The 24,744-nt window shown below is 41.0% G+C and overlaps 1 protein-coding gene across 1 annotated transcript in view; it reads left to right on the forward strand.

Annotated features, from left to right (window-relative positions):
• The window catches only part of malrd1 (MAM and LDL receptor class A domain containing 1), a 75,383-nt gene that overhangs the window by 42,361 nt on the left and 8,278 nt on the right, over window positions 1–24,744 (forward strand). Inside the window, exons 19-26 of the mRNA XM_085417890.1 lie at window positions 64–309; window positions 4,571–4,728; window positions 12,069–12,249; window positions 16,425–16,553; window positions 16,661–16,822; window positions 19,080–19,237; window positions 21,771–21,972; window positions 22,514–22,792. Of these exons, the coding sequence (XP_085274016.1) occupies window positions 64–309; window positions 4,571–4,728; window positions 12,069–12,249; window positions 16,425–16,553; window positions 16,661–16,822; window positions 19,080–19,237; window positions 21,771–21,972; window positions 22,514–22,792 (1,515 nt within the window). The remainder of the gene's footprint in view (window positions 1–63; window positions 310–4,570; window positions 4,729–12,068; window positions 12,250–16,424; window positions 16,554–16,660; window positions 16,823–19,079; window positions 19,238–21,770; window positions 21,973–22,513; window positions 22,793–24,744) is intronic.

Raw genomic sequence — 24,744 nt, forward strand, 5'->3', positions numbered from 1 at the left:
TTTACATTTAAGAACATTCGCGTCTGAGTTGTATTTCTTTTTTTCTTTTTTTTTTATTGTCAGGGTCCTGTCCTTCGGGCTTCCTGCCTTGTGAAAATGGCAGGTGTTTCGCTCCATGGCAAAGCTGTGACTTCACGGATGACTGTGACGATGGAACTGATGAGAAGCATTGTGGGACTTCGTGCACCTTTGAGAACGGACGCTGTGGGTGGAAGAGCTCCCTTGCAGATAATTTTCACTGGGTGCTGGGCACTGGGTCTGTCCAAAGCATACGGCCTCCGTATGATCACACGCTGATGAATGAGTATGGTATGAGTTTGCATTTTCTGGTACACTATGAACTCTGTACACATTTAAAGTTGTAGGATTTTTCTTTTTACCACCGTTTCTCATTAAAAAGAACGATTCTTTAATCACCATTGCATAATTTAGCAGGTGCATCTGTGCTGTGAGTGGCTTTGTATAATCAGAATGAATGATTTTTCAAATTTTACCTGCTTGGGCCAAATGGCTCTCCACCATGTTTAATTCACGCTTTTGTAACTTTAGAGACAAAATCAATGAGTTTCTTCTCAGCATGTGAAAGCGCACCAGGTAATTTATTCAAGGCTAAAATTCCACTTTACTCTGTGCATGCCAAAAAAGCAATACACATAAATTACTTATCACTTAAGCTAATTTTTATTATGCAGTCTCCTGCATGTATCTCCTACTTTGATACTGATCCAAACCAGCACCTCGTGGCAACCCAGCAAACATGGCTAATATTATTCCCCAATCAAAACTGGACAGATGCTGATGTTTTTCCACATACCATACTGGTCCACTTAGAGCCTCAGATGATTGCAATAAGAAACAAATGCACATGATTTTGTTTTTTAATATGCCATTTCATTGTTATCTAATTTGTTTAGCAATTAGCAATGCAATTATGCCATTTGAGTTTAAATTAGCTGTCATTTGTTGCATAGCCATCACCTCCGTGCTTCCCAATGTTCCCATTATAACCCTCAGGTGAAGCTAACTGATCAGATAAGAAATGGACAGCAAAGCAGGAGATCTTTTTATTTTGTTCTAATCATTAGTTAGCACACTCGCTTGGGAAGCAAAAGATTTCTTTTTTGAATCCAGAGGTCCAAATCCCCTTGGGGTTACTTCATGAAGAGCATCTGGTGAAACACTGCTAAATAAAATAAAAAAATGCAGAGCTTCTGACAGCATCTTTTTTTTATTAAAAGGATAATGCATAGCAAATCTTGCACACAAACCTTCCTTTACTAAGAAGTCCAAGACGCCTGCTGGATGTGAACTTGCATTAAGAAACTATTTTTAAAAGTCAGATTGTGTGCAGGGAAGGGATTCCCAGGATGGCTGCAGCCTTTCCAGCCTCCACAAAAAGTAAAACAGATCAAGGAATGCAACAAAAAGGCAGATACCTTGACCCGGCCTGCAAACTTTCCAGACCCTGATCTTATCGAGCGTTTGTGTGCCCTGACTGATCCATGGAGGCAGGGACGTGCAGAGAGGTTTAAAGGGGCGGGTGCTCAAAGTTAAAAAGGGGCACATTGAACCAGGCTGAATAACAACAACACACATTCATCAAGAATCTAATATGGGAAGGGCGGGGCTGTGTTGATCTGAGACTGTAGACATTAAAAAGTCCACAGGAGAGATGGTAGCTGATTAAACAAGTGTCATGAGATAATAACAAAATGCAAAGATTGGTGACAGCGCTTGGAACCATAAGGCAACAAAAAACTGTGACATAAACTCGGCTCTGCCTGTGAATCACTCTTTGCTTCTCTTCTTCCTTCCTTCCCATCATTTCATATATCACTCTCCACTTGCTGTCCATCTGAGAACAAGGCACAACTTGCTATTGCAATAAACTATAATCTAATTATCCACACCTAACAACTCTTGCACTTAATCTATAATAAAATGATGACAGAAAAATGTTATAGCCCTGCCTTTAGTAGCCTCATACAGCGCCTACTGTTTCCTCCTCATGTCCTTACCAGTCTGCACAATGTTATATCATGAGTAATATTTTTTTTTAATCCAGCTAAATAAAACACACACATGCACACACAGTGACATTTTAGACCTTCTTCAGAATACTGTATATACTATGGGCATCATGGTGCTGATCCAGAATCCTTACATTATTATTTATTACTAGAGCTACAATAATAAAGCAATGAGGAGGGGGAAGTAATAAATATGAAATAATGTATTTATGATGATTCCATTTGTTTCACTATCCACTCTGTGCAGGGGCAAAGCTTATTACATGTTTAAACTGTAGAGATACAATCATTTTACTGCTGTAAAATCCAAATTTTGTCTTATTTAAAATATAAATCTAATATAATCTGCTTCTTAATGTATGTTTTTTAAAATACAGCTTGTGTTTTTTAATATATTATAATTATAATAATTATTATGTGGACATGCATATTAGATCGTTTTTTAGTGAAATATAATCCCTCCAGAAAGGCAGGAAATGCCCAGAAACTTACTTTAAAACTAAATATGTTCTAAATACTTTAAAACTAAATATGTTCCCTAAAACGGTGACAGAGCTACAGACCCATGACAGCCTTACACAGGTAGCCAGCAGCTATGACCAGCACTACTTGTGCAGTTAATAAAAGGACAGGTAATGTTTGTCGCGCTGTTGCACACACAGCACGCTCGTTTGTTTCAGTTCGTCAGTTGCAACAAGACAACTTACCAACGTGTACGTAATAAGCTAATACTCCTGGGTGCTACACACTACAGTGTACGCTGTACACCTACTTACTGGTTGTGTCGCATCAGTCTGTGTCTCTGAGTTAACTTGTGTTTCTCCTACAGCTCCGGACCGCAAAAAATGCGCGTGCTCTTTGTGAGCTCGTTCCCGGCTCGTAACCAGCGCGTTCTGCCGTCGAGGGCGATCATTGGTTAATAGTGATCATGTGACTGATGCAAGCCAGATCCTTTTATTTAGCAAAACTGTGATTAATAGTTAAATATTATTGTTGAGGGGCACAGACAGGACTCCGCACGCACACACACATAAAAAAATGAATAAAAAATTTTTAAAAGTTGCCTCAACAAAAGGGCACTTTGGGCACTCATCAGGAAAGGGGCGGGTGCTCAAGCCCCTCTAGCCCCCCCCCTCTGCACGTCCCTGCATGGAGGTCACATCCCCAAACAAACTTAACCCAAAAGATGTGCTGCAAACATTACAGTGACTGCAGGACACTCCCGTCAGAGGTCTCATGTCCACACCCATTTGCTCTTAAGGATGTGCAAAAGATTTCAAATGTGACACGAGCTGCTGTTGAAGCTAAGTCTGCTAGCTTGCTGGCTGACCCCCGTGCGTGCTGTGTCATGCACACGTAACATGCCGCACTTTCCTCATGTCATTTACCAAACACACCCTCAAATTAGGATTTAACATCTGCCGATTTCCCATCTCCCTCTCTTTGGCATGTCAGCGCTCCTGTCCTGCATCGCCAGCATCCTCCTGCAAGCTCTGGGGGCAACTTTTCCCATCACTCTCCAATTTCTATGTGTAAGATATGTGCAGGGAGTGATGAGCTCAGAGACATATCTGTTGCTTTAATAAATCATTTCAAACCTTGCCAAACAGAATAACAGTCACAGCAAGTGTGGGTAAATACTACAGGAAACACTTGCTAAACAGCTTTTCTGTGAAGAAACAAAACAAAAAGCTTTTTCTGAGTCAGTTTACTGTGCAGCCAGACAAATAATGTTCTAATAAAGAAGTCAGTCAGCAATAACAGCCGTAACCAGACAACAACAGAGAAAAGGGAGTTTGTTACAGAGGACGAGGAGGAGGAGGAGAAGAAGAATACCCTGCTGTGGCTTCTTCTCCCATTACTTTGTTATCTGCAAAAACACCAAAAATGAGGATGTCTTGCAGAGGCATTCATGTTTATTGCAAACTGTGGTGAGAAATATATTACATTCCCACTAAGTGCTTCACAGTGAAAGTCTTAATACAGTTCTGATCTAGCTGTGGGAACACCAGATTACATGCTGCATCATTTCTTGAAAAGCCAACTTAAAACCGACTGGTGGTTGACTGAATCTTAATATTCTGCTGAAAAATGTAGACCATAAAAAATTGAGTTTGATTCCATGAAAATCAGAAGAATTATATCTAAACTTTAAGTGTGTTTAAAATATTCAGTAACAGCGATACAAAAGCCATAGACTACAAAAAAACCCGATGTAAGATTATTATTATTAATGTCGCTAATGCTGAGTGCAAAGAAGATACACTTTCTTTATTTCTCATTCATTCATTTTCCTACTTTCTCCTTTCTCTACTTGGCTGAAAAAGTTTGAGTGCTCCCCTGTGCCAAAGGCAGTGAGACATTAGAAGATGTGTCAGAGATTACCCCGTAACTCTTGGCCCTCCTTCCCCCAACACGTTTTGTGACCTTCATGTGATTTGTCAGAGCCACCAGTGCAGAGATAGTTTTCAACCTCTGTGCTCACTTGCTGGCTCAGTGTCTTTCTCCTTCATCACTTTCCCTCATTTCTCTCCCTTTAGGGCATTTTGTCTATTTGGAAGCAACACCAGTGGGACTGAAAGGCGATAAAGCTCATATTAGAAGCTCTGTGTGGAAAGAGTCTAGCGCCATCTGCAAGCTCTCCTTCTGGTACTACATTTCCCACAAGGCCTCGGGAAGCATCCGGCTTCTGATCAAGGTAATGCATCTGCATATAGACAGAAATGACATCAAATTAGTGCAGCTGTATCGTGGTGTCTGTATTTGTAAAAAAGACAGGAGGTGTTTGATCTATAGAGGGAGGTTGTAGTTGGTTCTGAGCATCTGGGAAGATTCTCTCTTTGGCAGCTTGCAGTTCTTTTTACCCATCAAGTTTCTGTACACATGGCTGATTCTGAGGGATTAAAATTTCTATTTGGACTTTTCTGCCATATAAACTCTGGTGGGTTTGGCCTCCATCCTCTAGTCTATTTACTCTAAACTTTATTTCACTTTATCAGGTATGACTCAAGCAGAAGGTGCTGCTGCTGTGCTTGACAAGATTCATTCCTCTGCAGGAAGGTGTAGCAGATCATTTTTCTGCATGTGTGGCACTTCAGGAACTTTTTATGCCATCTGCAACAAAAATGCTAATATAAATGTATTTAGTTATTTATTTGTAGTACCTCCTTTTTCAAACATTTACATATAATTGCTCATGCAAAATAAAAGGCTGTTCAAGTTCATTTCAAGGAGGATCCACATTCAAACACACATGGCAGACAGATTTTGGTAGGAAGCTGAAAGAAAGAAAGCAAAGCAAAAAAAAATAAAAAAAAATACCCAACCAAACAAAACATCCAAAGAGAAAAGCCATCTAATGGGAGCAATAACTGAACCAGAGCAACTACGAAGCCCTGAAAAAAATTACACACTCCAGAGAGCAGGGTAATAAGGAACAAGAGCAGGCAATCGCAAGAGCACCAGAAAGAGGAATAAAACACCCTAATACGCACAGGGAAAGTGTTTACACAAATAAAACAGGAAATGACTGCCAAAAAAATGGCACAATACTGGAATACATACGCAGAGGAAACACGTAGAGGAAACAATTAAAAACTCAGGCAGGGGTAAACAACATCAGCAACGGGAAAAACAAAACACAAGAAACATGAAGAGAGAAACAGAAGAAAAGCAAACTGTGGCTTATGCCTGTCTCTGACATGTTTCTGCTACTTTAACTTTTAATTATAAAAATATAAACATACAAACACATTTGAGGTGTCTTTAGAAAATAAAAAACACTGCTAAGACCCTATGGGAATGTGGTGAAATTTGTGTATATTGTGTATGTGTGCCTGTTGTTTCTATATAGTTCTTTCTAATGGTAATTTTAAAAACCTACTTTTATCCCTTGCTGTTTGTTTCATTGTTCTTCATTTGTGAACAAAAACTAAAACACATTGAATGATTGTGGCTGCACATTAACAAAAAAAACAACCTCGTTATGTTACTCATTCACTGATCACATGCTTGGATGGACACGTTACACTTACTGATGCTGTTTTTGTCTCAATCATTAGATAAATAGTCTTTGCTATTGATTGTACATTAAAGCCTGCTGTAGACTGGATACTGCTATCATGATGGGATTTGCCCAGTCCCCCAGTCATCCAGCCGGCTGTTGGATTGATTATGAGGCTCTCCGAGAGGCAGGAGATGATAAATGCATGTGGACTATTTTTAAATGTGCACCCTCTTTCACATATGGGTTGAAAATGTAAAATTTGGCCTTTTAAAGAAGGTCAGCTCTGTGCTTTAAAATGAGGTGCTGGACTCATTTACACTTAGAGACACAGACGTAGTGGGTGGAGAGTTCAGAGGCCCTCTGTGTGTGTTTGTGTGTTGGTGGGTGTCTCTGTGTGTGTGAGGGAGAGAGACAGGCAGATAAAACCAAAATGCCTCAAGTCTTATGTGGCTATAGCTTCCTATGACACATAAATGATGATAAGTACATGTATGACCTAGAGGGTTCAAAGACATAAGCACTTACAGATTATTGGTTTGTGCTATAATTTACAACATTAGAGCACTTTTATAGTCCGGATGTTGCAGCTACATAAATACTAGCATGCACACACATTTGCACAGGCAGGGCAATAAAAACACACAAACACGCTCACACTCTCTGCAAGCATCACAGTGTAAATATAGTGTATACTATGCATCTTTAAAGGGTGACTGAACAACAAAAAAGCTTATGATAATAAGAGTGAAAGGGAGGGGATTGTATTTACATGGCAAGCCTCCCCCCATCCCATGAAGTTCACAAGGGGCTCAACAGGCGGCTCTATTTATATCACCAGCCGTGTGAACTGCTTCTTTTAGTCATTAGTCATCACACTAATGAAGTGTCTGTCCTCAGCAGCAGAGCAAACTGAATAAAGATGGGGTGTAAGAGTGAGTTAAGTAGCATTAATGTACCTGCCAATCTTCAAACTTCCAGCAACACTCCTTCTAATGTGTCTACATCCATTTATGTATGTATGTATACATGCATTCTCCTATGAGATGATGGATGATGTCCTAGAGGATCTCCTCCGAGATAGGACCAGGGCATCACTGATCTCCTGGACAGTCGGAGGTGCAACCTGGCAGTATCGGAAGGACTGAAATATATAATGTCCCAGAGTTGCTCAAGCATTTTATCCTGATATCTAATTGCAGTTAGGGTGTAGAGGTCTGTGTGCACCTCTGTTTCTCATTGTTTGGTCAAAGGCAATCACACCAGTGGCCTGGTGGAGGTCATTCTATAGCTTTAGCAGTGCTCATCCTGTTCTTTCTTGCACAATGAAGCAGATAACAGTCCCTCTAATTGGCCTATACAGACCTGTAGTAACCGCTTGTCTCCATGCTTCTCAGACTGAACTGGGAAATACAAAAAACCTTTTGGCAATGACACATGTTGATGTGCAGTCCTGGAGGAGTTGGCCTAGCTGTGCAACCTATGTAGGGTCCAGGTATTGCCTCGTGCTACCGGTGGTAACACTGACCTTAGCCACTTCCTAGTGGGCGGGGCTTAGAGGGAGATAGAAACTACAGAAGGAGAGTCCCCTGTTTACAAAGTCGGGCCTTTTTTTCTTAATTTTTGCCTTGTGCAACTTTAAAGTTTAAACATTTGCAACTTTTTGAGGGGTCAGGGATGAGATGGGGCAATTAAAGTTTGGTGAAAAAAAGTCTGGAACAGAATTAAAACAGAAATGGGACTATGCTAACAAAGGAAAATAATGTAATTCGTATTTTTCGTTATACCCCATTTCCTTGGCTGTCTCAGCAGTATAAAAGTTTCATCTTGGAGAGATGAACTCGTCCTCTTTTCATGGAAGAAATATTTTACTTTCCCTGCCGTGTATTTTTCATAATAGGCTGTTTGTTTGCCTTACTGACTGATGCACTTTGAGTCAGCCTACCATAACGATGACAGCAAAATTACTACATAGCTAGCTGTTTGCTCATTAATATAGTTATATATGGTGTTGTGGGTTCAGATGCAGCCTGCGATTATGGTGAGCCAAACATCTGCCGGTCAGCCACAGAGAGGACGTTCTGCTCGAGTAAAATATAGCATGACGAGGCTAATCATTTGTGCGTGTTTCTCGTCACGGAAACAATATGCAAATCTGTCCCTGGTGAAACATGGAAATATTTTTTTAAGTAAGGAAAGACTGAGTGTAAAGAAAAAAAACTTGTGATTTGACTAAAAGGTAAGTTGACAGAAAACAGCTGCCAGCAGTTTCATAAAATGAAAAAGCCATGAATACAAATTGGATTTTAGTTTTGTGGAACATTCAGTATACGGTTAAGACGTCAAGGATTTCACAGTTTCAATAAAAGAAGCTTTTTGTTGCGAGCACAACTTTGTTTCTTTCTTCTGTTTCTTGCATCCTGACTTTTACTGAGGGATAATAAAAAGAAATTATGCAAATGTATATCCTCTCTTCACTTTGAGCAAACCGAATTGGCGACTTGCGCTGCCTTGTCTGCAAGCTCAGGAAATGAAGCTTCAAATTAATCGAATAAATGCCTCGACTGATATGCCACCCAGGCATCAAATGTGAGCTACGTATGCCTGTAACGCACGCTCGTCACTCGCTCTCTGGCTGCTTTTATGGATTGGGCCTTTACTCCGTGGCATAAATCTGGATAAGTCCTGCTGCAACGCTGCCTATTAATGTACGCTCTACTCTCACAGTAACAAGATTATTTCAAGCCAGGGCTTCACTGGCATAAAGAGAGAAGACAGTCTGTGCAAGCCTCACCCAAGGGTGCATTTTAATAGGCTTTCCAACCGCAGAGTAGAAAGTGACATTGCTTGTCCTCTGCGTTTGAGTATATTACACCAGGTTTCCTTTCACTGCAGTCGAGCCTCTGGTCACATATTGCCACCTCAAGTGCAGCATGTTTGCTGCTTTATTTTGTTAGGGGTGGTGTTTATTTCACACTCCTGCGACTCATTCCCCACTGCAGCACTGCCCTTAAAACTGAATAATTATGTGACGCTATAGACCTGCAGTTTTCCCATCACCTTTACAAAGAGCAGAGGACGAGGAAGCCGTCGTAAATTATTAGAGCTAAAGCAGTATTAATATCAGACTCATGAGCTTCTGCAGAATAGGTAGTTAAATCTATATGCACCCCCATTAATGCTCTTCTCCGTACTGACCTGAACCTAAGATTGAGTTGCAACTATAACTGATATCCTAGAGGCAGAACAAAGCAGAATATACAATACTATGCAAAAGGCTTTATATATACATATATATACATAGAGAGATAGAGAGGTAGATAGATACATATATAGAGATATAGATATATATAAATTTTTCTAGGAAAATGGGAACCATTTATTCAAGGACTGTATTCTTCATGGTGTGTAGTGTGTCCTAATATAGCCAATGACTAACAGCTCTTCTGGATTCATCTTGTTGGTGAAAAATACAATTTTATCTATTCCAAACTGGCTTATTTTTGGTATTTTTCAAAGATTTAGCTGAAAAATAAAGAAAACTAATTATATGTTTTCATGGTTGCTGTAACAAAGTGCCTAAAAATACCAAAAATTGGTTCTTTGCTAAGTTGTATATACATAATACTGGTTCATCCCTTTAAATGATTCATCAGGTCAGTGTTAAGTGGCTCAACAAACAAATAAAAAACATCCATCCATCCATCTTCTTCCGTTTATCCGGGGCCGGGTCGTGGGGGCAGCAGCCTAAGCAGAGAAGCCCAGACCTCCCTCTCCCCAGCCACCTCCTCCAGCTTCTCCAGGGGAACACCAAGGCCTTTCCAACCTCAGCTGGCTCCTTTTGATGTGAAGGAGCAGTGGCTCTACTCTGAGCCCCTCCCAGATGGCTGAACTTCTCACCCTATCTCTGAGGGAGAGTCCAGCCACCCTTCGGAGGAAGCTCATTTCTGCCGCTTTTATCCACGATCTCGTTCTTTCGGTCACTACCATGGGTGAGGGTAGGGATGTAGATCGACCGGTAAATTGAGAGCTTCGCTTTTACACTTAGCTCTCTCTTCACCATGACCTTGGGGAGGTTCAAGGACTGGACAGAAAAGGAGTAAAAAAGTAGATCAAAGAAAAAGAGAAACTTTGAAAGACCTTCGGAAGGTCTGGAGAAGTGCTGCTGTATAAGTTTTGCTCAGTACCTTATAGATGTTTGGGTATTTTTCTTAAAAGTTGTACAAAGTCAGTCTTGATCCATACTGGCTCAGTTTGCCAACAATTAGCTGCCATTTCTTACACTTCATTCTTATTCTTGGCTCAATGCTTTTGCAGATCTAACCCCATCAGAGACTCTTCAGCTACACCAACTCCAAGCGGTTCCACATTCTTTCAATAAAAAAGTTTTAAAAGTGGCCATGTGCTGCTATTTATTGTAGATGGGCGAGTTATTCAGACACGCTGTTGCCAACCTAAACACTTATACCACATCCCTGATGACGTTACACAGTTTGAAAACATTTCTGATAAACCAAGCATGTCATTTTTGTCTTGCTAGCCCACAGAAGCGTTCTGCTAAGCAGTCTGTTTTGCTTCATTCTGGTCCCGTTATTGAAAACAGAAAGGGTTTCAGCTAAAATCGAGTGGGGCTGGTTAGACATGCAGTCAGGGATTTGTTTCATCCCCTTTGGCTAAACAAGGAGCAACAATGTAACCATTCATCCTCAAATGAAATACTCAAATAAAAAGAAAATCTTCCACAAGCGACATACAGATGCAGATATTTTATGGGAAGGTTTTCAGCTTTAAGGGTTTCGTGTTTGAGCAAAGACGAGGATCACATTAGATGAACAAATTCAGGAAATGATCTGCAGTACTTTACTGACGTGGATCATCTGTCATAAGTACAACATTGTATACAGTAGCAAAACACAGTGTTTTATGCACCACCGCTTCTATTTAAGTAAACATTTTTTCAGGCTGAACACGGATCACACTTCTTTCTTAACCATCACAGGACCATCGTCCCCACAGTTAATGAGCCCAAAGACTTCAGGTAGTTCTATCTTTTTATTACATAATCTAGGTGAGAAATCTTTAAATAATCCCAAACATTCATGCCGAGTTTTAATTTCTCAGGATTTTTTTTTTACTCATCTTTAATTATACTTAGTTACTTTATTTGTCTTTGTTGGCTTGACCGGAGCATGCAACAACAATTTGAAGACTTTACTTTGACATTGTACTCTTGTTGATACTTTTTGTCTTGATATATTTATTCTTTAGTTTCTCGAGTTTTGTTTTTTCTTTAATCCACTTCATCTAACATTCAGCATTACTTTTTAAAATCGGTATATGTAGAGTACGGTTCTGTTTTATCTTATCTGAACTACACTATTGTTAAAATTCCATTGCATTTTCTACTACCTTCACCATCACCTCGCTAGATCCTGTTACTCTTATGCCCAAAGTATTTTAATATGAAGTGAGAGAGCTTTATAAAAGTCCCATTGATGCTTTTGACATGACAATAAAAACCAGCGATGAGATGCCGGCTCGTCAAAAGGCACGTCCACTAAACCCAAAGTCAAATTTGCTGTTTCCAAGCTGTATTAGTCATGATTTAGTGCCTGGCAAGTACCATGGGAAAAGGCATAGTGGGCTTACAGAGGAATACACGTCAGTTTGTCTTTTAATATGTTCCATATGTGACATGAGAGAAATCTATTACTATACTCAGAAAGCAGGGTTTAAATGTGAGTCGCAGGTCTCGGGGGAATTGTTACTACAATGTTATGCTAATGCTAATGAGAGTTTAATGACTTCTCTTAGATGCCATTCCCTTTTTCTCAGCAGCAGCACTCTGTCCACATATCTGATTCAGCACGTTTTGACCAAGAAGTTCTTCACTCTCGACATGAGGCTTAAAGCTTGAAAAAAAAATTTCTGACAGTAATGACTGCTGTAGCTCTTTGAAATGAGACTGCAGCACCATAGTATGTGAAATGCTACCACATGAGCCTCTTTTTGTTCATCGCTGCTCTTCTCCACAGATGGAGAATAATTTAAAGGAGGTGTGGAATCAAACGGGACATCAGGGCAATAAGTGGAACCGAGCAGAGATCCCCCTGAGGAAGCTCAGGAACTTTGAAGTCATATTTGAGGTGGTGCGCCTAAAGGACGTGAGCGGTGGAGCGGCCTTAGATGACCTGGAGTACATAGACTGTGCCCCAAGTAGGTAGCATGCACAAACAGTACACAACAAGTTTTGCATATAGACTGGACTACAATAAAATAATTATGAAAGCACTATGAAGGCAAATTTCAGGTGAAATTGGGTCACTATAAGCCCATGTTTCATACACCTGGGGAGATTAATGACAATATTACTAGCATTTCTATTACTGCTCATTTTGTCACTGATGGTTTTGCTCCAAACGATTGTTTGTTCAATATTATTATGATTACATGTCATTTTTAAATGTACATTTTTAAAAAGCTATTGATTATATAACGCTTTTGAACACTAATTTAAAATGGGTTGAACCAGCATCAAAGCATTTGTGGACTTTAATAAAAATGTAAAAGTTGTAGTGATGTAAAAATTAGTTATGTCAATTAAATGCCTGCGTACAATTATGAACGTGCAATTTTTTTTTAAAGATGCTTTTGGCAGATACATGGAAAATGACTGATAACCAGCAAATTCTAGCATGTTTAAATTGCATGTTGCTGTTAGCATTTAGCTTAAAACAAGCGACCTGGAGAAGTGATTTGGGTATGTCATCAATGGCTCTTACTTTTTTTTACTTAGTTAAATCTAGTTGGGCTGGACAGCGTATTTATATCACATATTATTTATGTACATGTATCTGCATCTGCAGTTTTCAATGGTATAGTTTACAAGTAATTTACTAATTAACTGTGAATTGCAGCCAGCAAAGGTAAATGATAAATAACGCACTGCAGGCACTATCGTAGGTGAGCAGAGGAGATAGAATCAGAATCAGAATCAGAATGGGTTTATTGCCAGATGTTGAGGTTTACAACATTAGGAAATTGCTGCGGTGCTTCAGTGCAGACAATAAGAATTAAAGTGCTATGTAGAAAGAAAGATATGTGCATGAGATATACATGAGATATATACATGAGAATAAGAATTATGAGTGCTACGTAGAAAGATATATACATGAGTGCAGGTGGTGATCAGTGCCAAACATGAAATGATGCAGTGACACAGCGTAGGGTCATGTGTTAGTGGCGGGGACAATCATGTGGTTATTGTTCATGTGTCCAACAGCAGAGGGGAAGAAACTGTTCTTGTGGCGAGAGGTTCTGGTGCGAATGGACCGGAGCCTCCTGCCTGAGGGGAGCAGGTCAAACAGACTGTGTCCAGGGTGAGAAGGGTCAGCTGAGATCCGAGCTGCACGCCGCAGTGTCCTGGAGGTGTACAGGTCCTGCAGAGATGGGAGTCTGCAGCCAATCACCTTCTCAGCAGAGCGCACAACACGCTGCAGTCTCTGTTTGTCCCTGATAGTGGCTCCAGCGTACCACACGGTGATGGAGGAGGTGAGGATGGACTCGATGATTGCAGTGTAGAATTGCATCATCGTCCGTGTTGGCAGGTTGAATTTCTTCAGCTGCCTCAGGAAGTACATCCTCTGCTGGGCTTTCTTGATGACGGAGGTGATGGTGGGCTCCCACTTCAGGTCCTGGGTGATGGTGGTACCCAGGAAGCGGAATGAGTCCACAGAGGTGATGGGGGTGTCAGTCAGGATGATGGGGGGGAGTGGGGCTGTGTGCTTCCTGAAGTCCACAATAATCTCCACTGTCTTCTGGGCATTCAGCACCAGGTTGTTGTGGCTGCACCAAGACACCAGACGTTCAACCTCCCTCCTGTAGGCAGACTCGTCCCCGTCCGAGATGAGCCCAATGACGGTGGTGTCATCTGCGAACTTGATTAGCTTGACAGACTGGTGGGTGGAGGTGCAGCAGTTGGTGTACAGGGAGAAGAGCAGAGGAGAAAGAACACAGCCCTGAGGGGAGCCGGTGCTGATGGTCCGGGAGTCCGAGACATTCTTTCCCAGCCTCACGTGCTGCTTCCTGTCCGTCAGGAAGTCAGTGATCCACCGGCAGATGGGATCAGGCACATTCATCTGGGAAAGCTTGTCTCGGAGATGGTCTGGAAGGATGGTGTTGAAGGCAGAGCTGAAGTCCACAAACAGGATCCTGGCGTAGGTTCCTGGGGAGTCCAGATGCTGCAGGATGAAGTGTAGGGCCATGTTGATGGCGTCGTCTACAGACCTGTTGGCTCTATATGCAAACTGCAGGGGGTCCAGGAGGGGGGCCGTGAGGGTCTTGAGATGGGAGAGAACTAGGCGCTCAAATGACTTCATGACCACAGATGTCAGAGCCACGGGTCTGTAGTCATTTAGTCCAGTGATCCTAGGTTTCTTGGGGACAGGGATTATGGTAGAGGACTTGAAGCAGGCAGGCACATGACATGCCTGCAGTGAGGAGTTGAAGATGCCAGAAAACACTGGGGCCAGCTCGTTTGCACAGTGTCTGAGGGTGGCAGGAGACACACCGTCTGGGCCGGGAGCTTTCCGAGCATTCAGACTCCTAAACTGCTTCCTCACATCTGCTTCATGAATATGAAGAGTTGTGGTCGGAGGAGGTGGTGTGAAATCCTCTTTTGTGTGGGGTGAGGGGGCGGGTGTTGCAGGTGAACAGTTTGAAGGTGGTGATGGCTCTGTGGAGGGGGGAGAGGTGGGGGAATGAGTGTCCAAAGTGCCTCTATTGTTGGGGTCGTTGGAGGTGTGAAGGCTGCCTGATGGCTCGTCAAAACGGCAGTAGAAGTTGTTAAGGGTGTTGGCTAAGAGCAAGTCATCAGTGGAGTGGGGGGTTTTAGGCTTGTAGTTTGTAATAGGAAGGGTCTTTAAATTTCATTGTCCTAAAAAAAAGGAGCAGTGGAGAGGAAAAGTTTCAAAAGCTGGAAATCTCACCACCTGGTAAAGTAATCACAGGCTCGCTGGCGCTCGGCAAACCCCTGCACATATATTACCGTCGCTTTGTGCACAGTGGCAGTGCAAATCTTTCTTATTGCTTCTTAAATTTAAAAAGCAGCTTCAATTCAACTAAACTTTTAAAAGCATGAGGAAAATGTCTTTTATTAACTTTGTGTTCATAGCGGCTCATGTTTGCTGAAGTCTGGAGAATAGCCGTAATCTCGCCTTTAAAAGAAGCTGGACCCATGAATCAGTCTCTTTGTAAATGTGAGATTAAAGTAAAGCAATGCATGATGTAAACCCGCACCAACCCAGGTGTCTTAACGCAACAAAATAAATAATTCCAGCAGTTAGAGTGGTTGAGAAAATAAAAACTAAAAAAGATTTCAGCCTGAATTTCACAAAGTGGATTCAATTGTTTTCAGTTTCTCTCTAGCCTTCCTCTCTGCTTTCGTTTTATCAAAGTATTCTTCCAATAAGCTTCATAAGCGCGATATAACTATGCTGTGAAATTATTTTATGATCTTTCCAGCTGATAGTTTGGAGTATGAAATTGATTCTGCCGCTGGCACACTCAGAGAAAAAGAAAGGCAGAACTGTTGGGTCTCGAAGCGAGAGGAGAGTTTGATTGTCTTTGGGACGACAGTCGCTGACAGACGCCGTTTGATATTTATGTTTGAGACAGATGTTGTACATTAAACAGGACCTGGCACAAGGCTGGGCACCAGGGGGGATGTTTCCTGCTCTGCCGACTCTTTTCCATCTCCATCTCCAGTGCACACGTATAAACAAACACACACAGGAGAACATAAATACTGACCTGCAGATCTAAGCGGAGGCATAGATCAAAACAGACTGCAGACACACAAGCAGACAAATTGTCTGTCCAAAGCCAAATGACACAGACAGACAACTTCCATCAACTTTGAGTGCTCGCTAAAATGGATTTTCAGTTTATTATATGATGGGTTTTAACCCCACTGACCTCCCGGAATGAAATTCAACTCTTTCCTCATTTCACTCATCATTTAATGTCGCTGCCTTTGAAGTTTAACCACGCACACACACACACATCTGCACAGACGTGGCTAATGTGTGTGTGTGCTGTCTGTGATCCACCTGATTTGTTTTCCTTGCTCTCTGTTCCATCTCAAACAAGGCGGTGCAGGAGGAAGGGGGCTTTGATTTCCCTGACAGGCCTTTGTCTGCTTTTGTTTACCTTCTTCTCCGCTGCTGTTCTTTGGTGCTGAGCACAGGAAGTCTGTGTTTTATTAATAAATTGTTCATCACAGCATTTTATTTCATGTCAGATTTAATTTGTCTGGATTAGAAAATGGGGATGAAATTGTTGAGGAATAATAGAAATTATGATTATTCATTGTAATTATCTGTGTGTTTTAGCCACTGTGGAGGCCGTTGAATGTCCTGCGCCCACAGATTTTGTGTGTCGCAGCGGCCACTGCATTGAGTCCCACCTGGTGTGCGACGGCAAGGCCGACTGTGCTGATGAATCGGACGAAGCTGACTGCGGTGAGTAGAAATGATAAATAGGTCCCTTCTTGGAGAGCAGAAGGACAACTTTGAAACAGGACTGCAAACTCTTTCCTTTCATCTTTCAATTTCTTTCTTTCTGGCAGACAAAATAATTAGCTCGCCAGGTGCTTGTAGCTTCAACATGGAGGGAGACCAGTGGAAAGAGAGATGCCAACTTTCTCAAGACCCTGATGATGACTTTGATTGGAGGATTGGTTCCAGTACTGAGACACCAGGGGCTGGACCTATCACCGACCACAGCCAAGGTCTGCAGCTGCTCTCTGCTAAAATCTTACCAAAAATATGACCATACACAACAAGAAAAATGTGCTTTTACTTCTGCTTTCCTTTTCTCAAAGTAAGTCGAAGGTTTTTATAATGGCTTTTTGGGTGGTTGGCTGCAATAAGGTCTGAAATTAGCACAATGTGTTGTTTTACGGCATAAAATACATAAAAGTACTCCACTAATGTATTTTTAAGTTCTTTTATGTAACCCACAGAAGGCGCTCGCTAACCAACTACACAAAAGTTGTTCCATTTATGCGTCGAGGTTCATAAAAGTAGAATTTTTGAGCATCATCTTACTGAACAAATAATGTATCATAAACTGATTTTCCCTGAACTTATTTCCTTTAATTATCCAAAAAGTCTATAGAAAAGCCCACCGAGGGGTAGTTTTATTCTGTTTTCCTCATGTTTGGCTTTGTCTGAAAAAATCCTCCATCCTTGTGTCACTTACATGATACCCAGAATTACAATATGAGAATCTTCGGATCGGATGCTTCTGCCAGCCTCCTAGTTTGTTCCTGTTAATAACACTGGCAGAAAAAACAAACAATTTCTCAAAATTAGGAGCAGACAACATCTGCATTCTCCTGACACCCTCCATGTTTTCAGCTCTCTGGCAGCGCCTTTGTAATTACAACTTGACAGCTGGAAAATAGGACTGTGTGACACCGACATGAAGGCAGGGTTAAAAATACTTCCTGATCAATATCAGTCTGAGTCAAACTGAGCTTATCAGCATTCCTGCTTATCATATGAAGCAAAGCTGCTTCAAATATTGTTTTTTAAACTGATTAATTGAAAGGTAACGACACTTTGGCAACAATTACCCACATTTATGCGAAGCAATGTTAATCAAAATTTCCGTAAGACTTCAAGGCATCAATAACTCACCAGCTGAAAATACATTTGTTGACTACACCTGCTCGACTGCTTATTAATGCAAATATCTAATCAGCCAATCACATTTCAGCAACTCAGTGCATTTATGTATTCAGGCATCTACTATTAATATTAACTTGTGTACTGATATGCTGTTACCCAGGGATTAAATCAGTTATTGCTGTATGTGAGCAAGTTTAAATATGAGTAAACTGGTAAATATACACTTTAGCATCTCTCCAAGATTAAACTGGAACTCTCCCCTCTCCTCCATCCCCTTGTGCACAGATGTGCATGAGTGCACGTCCACAGATCTGTCTGCTACAGCACAGTTAGCAGCTATTGTTTCTGAAGACATGAGCAACATAAAATTGTACCAATTGCTCACTCCTGTCTCAGGCTGTGTAAGGGGTAGAGAAAATGAGCGAGTGGCTTCTCCAAGCACGCCCTTTTTATTTAAGGCCTTGAATGATGACGGACCAGTTTGAAATGAGGACGACAAGCAGCATGAGTGGAGCGCACGGGTGAAAACTGTTAAGGAGAAAGTAAGGAGGTAAAGAAACACACACAGCAGCAGCTATTTTGTCCCTGTATGCCACATGAGAGCCATAATGCTGAGGACAAAGCAGCATTTTTCATGGGTGACAGTGCACTCAATGAACCAGCTGTTGTCTTCTGAGTTGCAGCTGTAACTCCACCTTGTACTGGCTGTCACTAGGTTGCTATTCCTGATCGGTCATTTGAGGTTATTGATCGGAAGGATGAATGATGGGCTGGATGGACTCGTGATCTTACAGCTTAAAAACACATGGACAAAGGCATGACTCTGCAAATATCCTGTCGTTATAGGATCAGGTAATGGAGCACATGCGTGTACACGTTCTTGGAAAACGAGCTCTGCCTGGATAGATGCACAGACTTTGTTTTGACTTTTATGATTTGATTCACCGCAGCGGAATCTGTGTTGTGGGTGTGAGCAGGTTTTTTTGTGCACTGTGGATTGTGATGGCCTTAAATCCCCCTTAACTCATGTGGAAAACTCCCACTTTGTTCTGGCACCGCACACATGCTGTCTCATCTCCAAGCCTAGCCGAGCTGAAGAAGCTCTCTGCAGCTTTTGGCTGCAGGATACATTTAACGACAGCCTTCCTCCGTCTAAATATCGTGCATATTTGAACCAGCAGAATAAGGTTATTGGATTTCTTTCCTGCAGCAAAGCTGAAATTTGATGGTTGAGCTGGGTTTGGCTGTGGCTTTTCCTTTGCCGTTTCAGCTTCATCGTTCATCGCACTGAGATATTACTCATGCCTTACATAAATGTTCTGCAATTGTAAAGTACTGCGTTTATCTCCAAAGGTGGTGGAGGGAACTTCCTGTATATAAACTCAGCCATTCAGCACGAGGGCGATGTTGCCAAGGTGACAACCAGGAGTCCGTTTCCTGCCAGCATCGGCCTGTGTCACCTGCGCTTCTGGTTCTTCATGCATGGTTCTGATAGGATGGGAACATTGAAGGTGACCTCATCTCAGACAAATTTCTCTTCTGTTTCCTGCTTTTGGGCATCAGGCTTTTTTTTTTTTTTAACTGTCACCTAAAATGAAGGCTTAATTTGGATTTGTCAGAGATTTCTTTCCTCTTTTACTCAGCTTATCAACATATTTTGCTCTGCTTACTGTCAGTCACCTGATACCCAAAGGAGGGAATGAACGTCTTTCTTCCTGCAAATAATCCATCAAAGCATGTCAGGTTACAAACGTCATTATCATATCAGTCTTTTCATGTCTTTTTAGGTCTCTTTGTTAAATGGGTTAATTTCAAAACAACAAACAATAAGCATTTGCTAAAAGCTCTACTTAGACAGGAAGTGTACTCCATGCGTAGCCACAGATGAGGCGCTTACAAGAAATCTACATGAATTATAAACAAAACTACTCAAAAACTCACAGCTCTAAATTATGCATAAATTACTGTATTGCTAATCAAAAACAACTATTAAACCTTCAGAGTTTCCACTTTTGAAATAAGCCATCAGAAAGTATTGTAAGGAAGGATATTCTACGGTACTTTAATTGAGTTTTTCCATTTCGTGCTTCTTTTTGCTTCTGTTCCACTACACCTCTGATATTGAAAAGTGTATTTTTAAATTGAAACTCAACTAAACAAAGGAATACTCTCCCATAAAAGTCTGTTTTAAGAGACGATACAAAGGAGGTCAGTGATTCAGCTGACCTGATTTACTCAAGCAGACTGTTGGAGAAGCCTTGACTGAACATGCTTTGTATGCTTTAGTTTTCAGCCAGACCTCTGGAGCACAAAACAGACCACTGCCTGAGGACCTTAAAGTGCAGTGTGTGTATAAGAGATCAGAGATGTAGCTGGAAAAGAGGCCATTCAGGTCTTTGTACTAATCAATAAAATCTTAAAATACATTTTAAAAAATGATGAGATGGTGTTTTTAGTTTTGGATCAGTTTGGCAGCCAAGTTTTGTAAGTGTACAAAGACAAAGGTCTCTCCATCTTTACAAGTTAATGTAAAATTAAGGTATGTTCAATAAAGCTAACAGTAAAGTGCCTTAAACCTGTCTTTTTTATTGACAAGCAGGTAGCAACTGCTTTGGTTTTGTATATGTGTGTGTAGCTGTGTTCCAAGTTGTTAGTTAGTTGTTTAATAAAACAATTTTAAAATTATGCTACAATCTAGAGTAATTTAACGATGATTAAGCAGCATGTGACTTTGTAGTCAAGGTGCTACCCTATGAGAGTGAGTGTCCTCAGTTTCTCAGCCAGATCCATCACTCACTTATTTCATTTCATTTAAAATTTTAAAGAATAAGAAGAAATAAAGGAAAATAACATAAGATGACAGTAGCCAAATAACTCAGATTAAAGTTTCAAATCAGAACCTCATAAATAAGTTAGGCTCCAGCCACACAGTCCTAAAGTTAGTGACCGATTGGCGACCCCCTGGAAACCAGCAATCGCTAGGGGAGAAGGTTGTATTTCCTGACCGGTTGGCAATTGGTTGTCCGATGCTGGTCTCAGTTGTCATGTGAAACTGGTCACAAAAAATGGCCTGTATTTGGAGTGCTCCAATGGAAACCTCCTCTCAGTTGCTTTGGTTGCTAGCAGTGTGTGAAGATTATCTGTAGTTTGTTAACAGAAAAGCACTACTTTTACTCGGAGAGCCAACATTTTCCAGCTTATGCCACACTTTTCACTACAGCTCCATAGTTAGTTTGTGAGTGTTTGCAGACAAGTCTGAAAACAACCAGCAACCACAGCAATCTGCCAACAACCACTTGTTAAATGATAGGAGAATATGCATTTAACCTAACAACCATTTTGTATTATTGTTGGGTCTTACCTCACAATATAAAACTGCTGTTGTGATTTGGCGCTATGTAAATAAAATTGAATTGAACCAGAGGATGTTTCAATTCCATTTTCAAGAGGATGGCCTATGACTGGAGCCTAAGCTGGCTGCAGTGAGAGAAGTACAAATAATCTGGAGTTTTTTGATGCAGCACACTTTTTGAGACCAATTTTACCTGGCAACAGCTAGCAACCTCCAGCAATCACTTGCCAACCAGTTGGGGAATACAGTTTTTTCCCTTGTGACCAGAGGTTTTTAGAGGTTTGCAGACTGGTCTTAAGACCTGCATGACTGAGGCCCTCAGTAACATCACAGTGGCTACAGACATCTTTTATGTACATGTTGCACGTAAATGCATAAAGTATGACACACGGAAACACTGAAGCTTTATAGCGCTTCTATTACTAGTACTCCAATTGTTTATGTTTTTCTACACTGCATTTCTACTGGTTTTATTTAAGCAAAGAATGCACATACTTCTATTGCACGTAACGGTGATGTGTAAACACCCTGTCACCACTGAAGGAAAAATGTTTAAAGACTGAAAAAGAAACTTTTTTTATGTTGTTTGTTTGATTATAATAAATTTTGTATGGTGATGATACATGTTCTCACTCAAACATATTGTTACACATCAAATGGAAATGTCACTTTGTGCCACCTGACCTCACCAGGTCTTTACTATTGGACCCAGTGGTACCCGTCTGTTGATGTGGGCAGCCACTGGAAACCATGGCAGACAGTGGACATACGCTAATGTCATCGTGTCCAGCACGGTACCCTTCAGAGTGACCTTTGAGGCCCAGGTGGGTGGAGACATGTGGACAGACATCGCCCTGGATGACATTTCCTACACTGCAGAGTGTATAGTTGGAGGTAAAGACCTGAAAGTTTTTCGCCTTCTTTGCCCTTCTATTTAGTTTTTCCTTATTTCCTATCCTTCTAGCACCCTTCTCATTTTTCATTTCATTTCCTCCAGTTTTCACATTCTCCCATTTCCCAATTTTTCCCTGTCCTCCAACATCTATGCTCGTCTCCTCAGTTTCCATATAAATAGTGTGAACCCTCGGGGAAAGTGTAGTGAGTTAATGGAGCCTGTTGCCCTGTAGGTCCATATGAATTCAATGCAGAGAATGGGTCAATGCCAAGGGACAGCATGGAGGGCAATGGGGAGGAAAAGCAATTACATTTATATTGTGTTGTTTCCTCACCCTCACCATTCTGTCCTCCCACCACCCCAAACTGTTTCTTTCACTGGCTTTCTGACGAAGCCTCTGTGGTCTCAAAAAAAAACATTAACATACTTTCAAAAACAATCCTGGGATTTATCAATGGGGGATTTTTACTGTATTTGACTGAAAATCAAGTTTATTTAACCCTTTTGCATGCATCTCTCCACTGTGATTTTCCACCTCAGAACCTGTGACTCCTCAGCCACTGACTTGTGGTGTGAACCAGTTTCAGTGTGCATACTCCTTCCAGTGTATCCCAGAGAGCTGGTTGTGTGACACGGAGCCCGACTGTGCTGATAAGTCTGATGAAGAGCATTGTCCCACTGTTGTACCCGGAACTCTTCCTCCTCAGGTCCTTTGTCCTCTTGGTTATTTTCAGTGTTCAGATCATAACTGCCTCCCGTCCATAATGCGCTGCGATGGAGTCGTTGACTGTCCCACAGGAGAGGATGAATACAGCTGCCGTAAGTTAGCACCTCTTCATTTTTCACTGAGGATGAATGGCTGGAAAACTGAAGTGCACTTCTAGCAAAAAAGGAAATAATTGGCAGTTTGACCCATATTTAGACAAGATCCCATGAATTCATGTTTAATAAGTAACAGATGAGATGAAAACCTCTCGCAAATTCCCCTAAACATGTTTCTGATAGAGCTTAATAGTTCAAAAAATCACACGTGTTTACCAAAAACAACTTGTGGACAATCCACAAACCTCACTGCTTTCACTGGAACTACTGTCCACTGAATAAATAGTCCCTTTAAACTGTAATGACAATGACTGTTTTCTCAGTTTCATCATCCAGTGTCATCATCCAATGTAACATCTTTGAGATTTTTAAAAACAGGTACAATATAAAAAGTGTTGGGATAAAATCTTAATGTCTAAAGCAAACGGCAAAAAATGCAATGGGGTCACAGTATATATAGTAAAGCTGTTTCCACATAAAATGATAAGCCATTAAACCTCAGATTTATAAGAGGTTATCACATTTTCCATTAAATTTCCATCTTAGTGTCGTGGGTAGCACCTTGATGCAGTGGTTAGTCCTGTCAGCTTTGTGGCTTTGTGTTTGAACCATCTTGGGCTCTTCCTGTGTTTAGTTTGCCTACGTGGGTTTTCTTTGGGTCCTCTGGTTTCCTCCAAGAGTCTAAAGCAATATGTCTCATTTGCAGCATGCTCCACTTCAAAAGCTGAAAAAGTCCCCCCCCCCCCTCCAGCTTTATCTACAGTACTGTGCAAAATTCTTCAGCCACCCCTCATTTCTTATATGTATATATATGGGAAATGGTCAGAAATTTATTGAAATATCTGCAAACATACATGGAAATGCAAAATATAGGACAAAAATATAGTTTGTAAGAGTCTAACAAGCTTAAAGTCAGTATTTTGTATGACCACCTTTATTCTACCTAACAGGCTGACCTCTCTCAGACAAGATTTCTTGTAGTTTCTTTAAGTAATCTTCAGGAATAGTTCTCCAGACTTCTTGAAATAGACTTAAAGCTCTTCTTTATAAGTTCCTGCCTTTTGTCCTGTTCTCCATCAAGATGACCTCACACTGCTTCATTAACGTTGAGGTCTGTTCTGGGGAGGCCAATCCATGACCAATACTGTTCCACTGTGTGTTTTTTCACCCAGGTGTGCTTTTACTGCATTAGCTGTGCATTTGGAGTCATTGTCCTGCTGAAAAATGAACCTGTTGCTAATCAGACATGTGGGATCAAATATCTGTGCTAACTTTCTGCCTTTATGAGCTCTTAGTTTTGACAAGATCCTCAAGACCACTGACTGAAGTGCAGCCCTAAACCATGATAGAGATACCTTCTTCTGACCTCCTCCTTATATGTTGACAATTATTTAAATCAGGAAGTTCAGTGATGCTGATTTTCAGTCCAGTTCTTGTGTAATTTGGCATACCTCAGCTTTTTCCCCCACTTCACTTCCTTAAAAATGGTTAGGAAAAAAAGTTAGAAAAACTCAATTTAAAATGTGTGAAAAAGCAGCTAATGTCCATAAAAAATGTAAAGACCTTTTAAAAAATGTAAAGACCTTTAGAAAGCTTACAAGATTATTGCTCTAGACCACTTTAAAAATGAAAAGTCTGACTTCTTTGAAGATAAATGTAAAGAAATGAGGGGTGACTGATGAGGGGTGCTCATGTGGTTACAGGTCATAAGTGTAGATGTGAGCTATAGATATTATGTTCTACCAAAGGTAAAGGTTTACTGGTGCTATACTTAGTTCTTACTTAAACAGAGCAGGTTATAGTGGGTACTGCATACAGATTAAAGACCCTGTTTAATCATTTTTTATTTAGTTTTTAGCACCATAGGTTGAATTTCAGACACCTCATCTGCACTGGGGTAAACGCAGTAATCGAAGATGTATAACAGGATGTGTGAGTGAGGATCACTG

This window comes from Rhamphochromis longiceps, linkage group LG9 (genome assembly GCF_057381845.1).
Source record: "Rhamphochromis longiceps isolate RC_006_pf linkage group LG9, R_longiceps_female_GT1.1, whole genome shotgun sequence".
NCBI lineage: Eukaryota > Metazoa > Chordata > Actinopteri > Cichliformes > Cichlidae > Rhamphochromis > Rhamphochromis longiceps.